This window comes from Raphanus sativus, unplaced genomic scaffold (assembly GCF_000801105.2).
Source record: "Raphanus sativus cultivar WK10039 unplaced genomic scaffold, ASM80110v3 Scaffold4233, whole genome shotgun sequence".
Lineage (NCBI taxonomy): Eukaryota > Viridiplantae > Streptophyta > Magnoliopsida > Brassicales > Brassicaceae > Raphanus > Raphanus sativus.
In genome coordinates this window covers 1-3,187 of record NW_026619535.1, presented here as the reverse complement: position 1 = coordinate 3,187, position 3,187 = coordinate 1, and the positions used below count along the sequence as shown (strand labels likewise).

Genomic DNA, 3,187 nt, shown 5'->3' with positions numbered 1-3,187 from the left:
CTGCTGGAAAACCTTCCAGACGACTTATTTTTAAGTCGTCCAGCTGGAAAACCTTCCAGACGACTTATTTGTAAGTCGTCCAGCTGGAAAACCTTCCAGACGACTTATTTGTAAGTCGTCCAGCTGGAAAACCTTCCAGACGACTTATTTGTAAGTTAGAAAATCTATACAAGTTAGAAAATCAAATAAATCATACATGCCCACAAACATACAAATAGATTTGTGTAAACAAATAGTTCAAATATACAAATAGATTTGTGTATACAAATAGTTCAAATATACAAATAGATTTGTGTATACAAATTGATTTGTGTATCTATACAAGTTAAAAAATCTATACAAGTTAAAAAATCTATACAAGTTAAAAAATCTATACAAATTGATTTGTGTATCTAATCATACATGCCCACAAACATACCACCATCCTCATTATCTTTCAGATGCTGATCAACAAGCTCCGTCCATATAGCCAAAGCCATAGTATCCCTCATAGTCTTCGCATTGGACCTAGCAAAGTCTTTAGGGCTAAAGGGGACCCCAAGAGCATGACATTCAATGTACTTTGCAGCGTACACGCCACAATCACCATTGTTGGCCGTGGGTACATCTTTGAGCAGTCTCTCATATGTGTATCGCTCCAACCCATGCATCTGGTCTCCGCACTCCACAATCAGATAAGGGACCATCTCGAGAAAAGGCTCCATTATCTCATCCCATCTTTCTGGTATGGTAGTTGAAGGTATGCTGTCCCAGACGACTATGTGCCTCTTAGGGATCGATATCCAAATAGCCACCCAATGTTTGTTGTCCAAGTTCAGTGGCGCATAGATATCATCAATGTCCTCCCCCCACTTCTTGTTTGATTGGCAAAATGAAGGCATTGATCCGTCATACAAACTCGCCGCCCCACTAGGTAGCATTTTTCCTAAACCATTGTGATCAGACGACGATGCTTTGAAGACCAGATACTGTTCTCTCCAAGACTGGGTAAAGTTGTGATCCAGGAAGCACATTCGCTCGCTCCGGAAACAATGTGGGTTCTCCTTATACCTCTGCCTCAGCACATTCATCCAAGCATCTATATGCTGCATATAAAATAATACAAGTTAGAACCTTCCAGACGACTTATATATTTACAAATCTATACAAAGACAAGTTACCAGACGACTTATTTGTAAGTCTTCTGGAAGGTTTTCCAGCTGGACGACTTACAAATAAGTCGTCCAGCTGGAAAACCTTCCAGACGACTTATATATTTACAAATCTATACAAAGACAAGTTACCAGACGACTTAAAGATAAGCAGAAGACTTACTACGTCTTCCAGCCATGCTTTGGATGTCCGGAGTTTTTGATACCACCAAGTTGGTGATGTACGTGGTTTGTCCTCTTCCTTAGTGAAATAATCACTGCAAACAAAAAAGCAATCAGTTTTGGTAGACTAAATCAAGCTATTATGGGTAAAGCAATCACTTACGGATCAGTTTTCAACCAATCAGCGAGCTCCTTCATCTTAGGTCTGTTTAGTGTGGGAAATGGATTATACTTTCCCACTCTAAGGAGTTTCCTTCTCTCTGCCGTATAAGGAGATATCTGCGTGGGAGCAGGTTTCTTCGTTCGTTCACTCCTTGCACGCACAGAAGCAGTGGGAGCTGTTTGGTCCAATACAACCAGGCTCGGTTCTGAAGCTGGAACGCTTGGATCGGTGGAAGCGAAGCTCGGTTGTTGATCGTTGGAAGCGAAGCTCGGTTGGTCAGTGGAAGTGAGAGGAACAATCTCTTTGGAGGTGACACCATCTGCTTTATCCTCCGGCAAGATCTTATATACCGAGATCGCCTCATCTGCTGTATCCTCCGGCAACAATCTCTGCAATAAAAGAGAACAAGTTAACCCTGGACGACTTAAATAAAAGTTGGGAGAGGATTTGGTTCCTGCTGGAGTTCAGACGACTTATTTGTAAGTCTTCTGGAAGGTTTTCCAGCTGGACGACTTATATATTTACAAATCTATACAAAGACAAGTTACCAGACGACTTAAAGATTTGATACTAACCTCTTTGGGCAGAGGAGAAGGCTGTTTCTTTTGAGGAGAAGGCTTTTTCGTTTGAGGAGCAGGCTGTTTCGTTTGAGGAGCAGGCTGTTTAGTTTGAGGAGCAGGCTGTTTCGTTTGAGGAGCAGGCTGTTTAGTTTGAGGAGCAGGCTGTTTCGTTTGAGGAGTAGGCTTTGCCTTTTGAGGAGTAGGCTTTGCCTTTTGAGGAGCAGGCTGTCTGGTGGGAGGAGTAGGATGATTGGTTTGAAGTGTAGGCTGATCCTTTTGAGGAGTAGTCTGTTTGTTACTAACCCCGGTTTCTGGGGCTTGTGGGGTAGGGTGTTTTTTACTAACCCCGGTTTCTGGGGCTTGAGGGGTAGCCTGATTGGTGACACCAACCTTCTTCTCCACAGCTTCCAATCTATCGGAGATCTTCCTAATCTCCCTGATGCACTTCTTAAACCCATCTTTCATCATGTCACCTAAGCCACTTCTTAAGTCCTTGAACATGTTTTCTAACTCCTCTCTGGTCACCCAACTAGCCTCTTCTCTAGCCTCTTCTGTAGCCTCTTCTGTAGCCTCTGTAGGAGCCTCTTCTCTAGCCTCTTTAGGAGCCTCTTTAGGAGCCTCTTTACGAGCTTTCTTCCGAGGTCTCTGATTGTCTTCCTCCACCTCCTCCACAACCATCTCTTTGGCTCTTTTCGATGGAGTCACAAACTTGGGTTTTGTACCAGTGACTTCCCAGCAATCCATGGTCCACTTCCACGGTCTCCGATCATACATGACTTTAATGATGTTCTCCGCGGGCACGTCATCAACCTCAGAGTCCCATTTTGGCCACATTTCACTAATGTCCTTCTCAACAAAGTTGATCACGCGGGTCTGCAGTAAATAGAAGAAGAATCGAGTTAGATATTTGAAACAAAATACTAAATAGACGACTTAATTATAAGTCGTCAACTAAGTCGTCCAGCTGGACGACCTTCCAGACGACTTATTATAAGTCGTCTACTAAGTCGTCCAGCTGGACGACCTTCCAGACGACTTATAATAAGTCGTCTACTAAGTCGTCAAGCTGGAAGACCTTCCAGACGACTTATAATAAGTCGTCTACTAAGTCGTCCAGCTGGAAGACCTTCCAGACGACTTATAATAAGTCG

The 3,187-nt window shown here is 43.2% G+C and overlaps 1 protein-coding gene across 1 annotated transcript; it reads right to left on the bottom strand.

Moving 5' to 3' along the window:
• Positions 1-359: 359 nt before the first annotated feature.
• Positions 360-3,036, bottom strand: LOC130507257 (uncharacterized). Its single transcript, XM_057001967.1, has 4 exons — positions 2,052-3,036; positions 1,477-1,865; positions 1,315-1,408; positions 360-1,085 (listed from the first exon to the last, which is right to left on the bottom strand). The coding sequence occupies exons 1-4, from the start codon at positions 2,868-2,870 to the stop codon at positions 393-395; spliced, it is 1,995 nt and encodes a 664-aa protein (XP_056857947.1). The 5' UTR covers positions 2,871-3,036; the 3' UTR covers positions 360-392.
• Between the last annotated feature and the right edge of the window lie 151 nt (positions 3,037-3,187).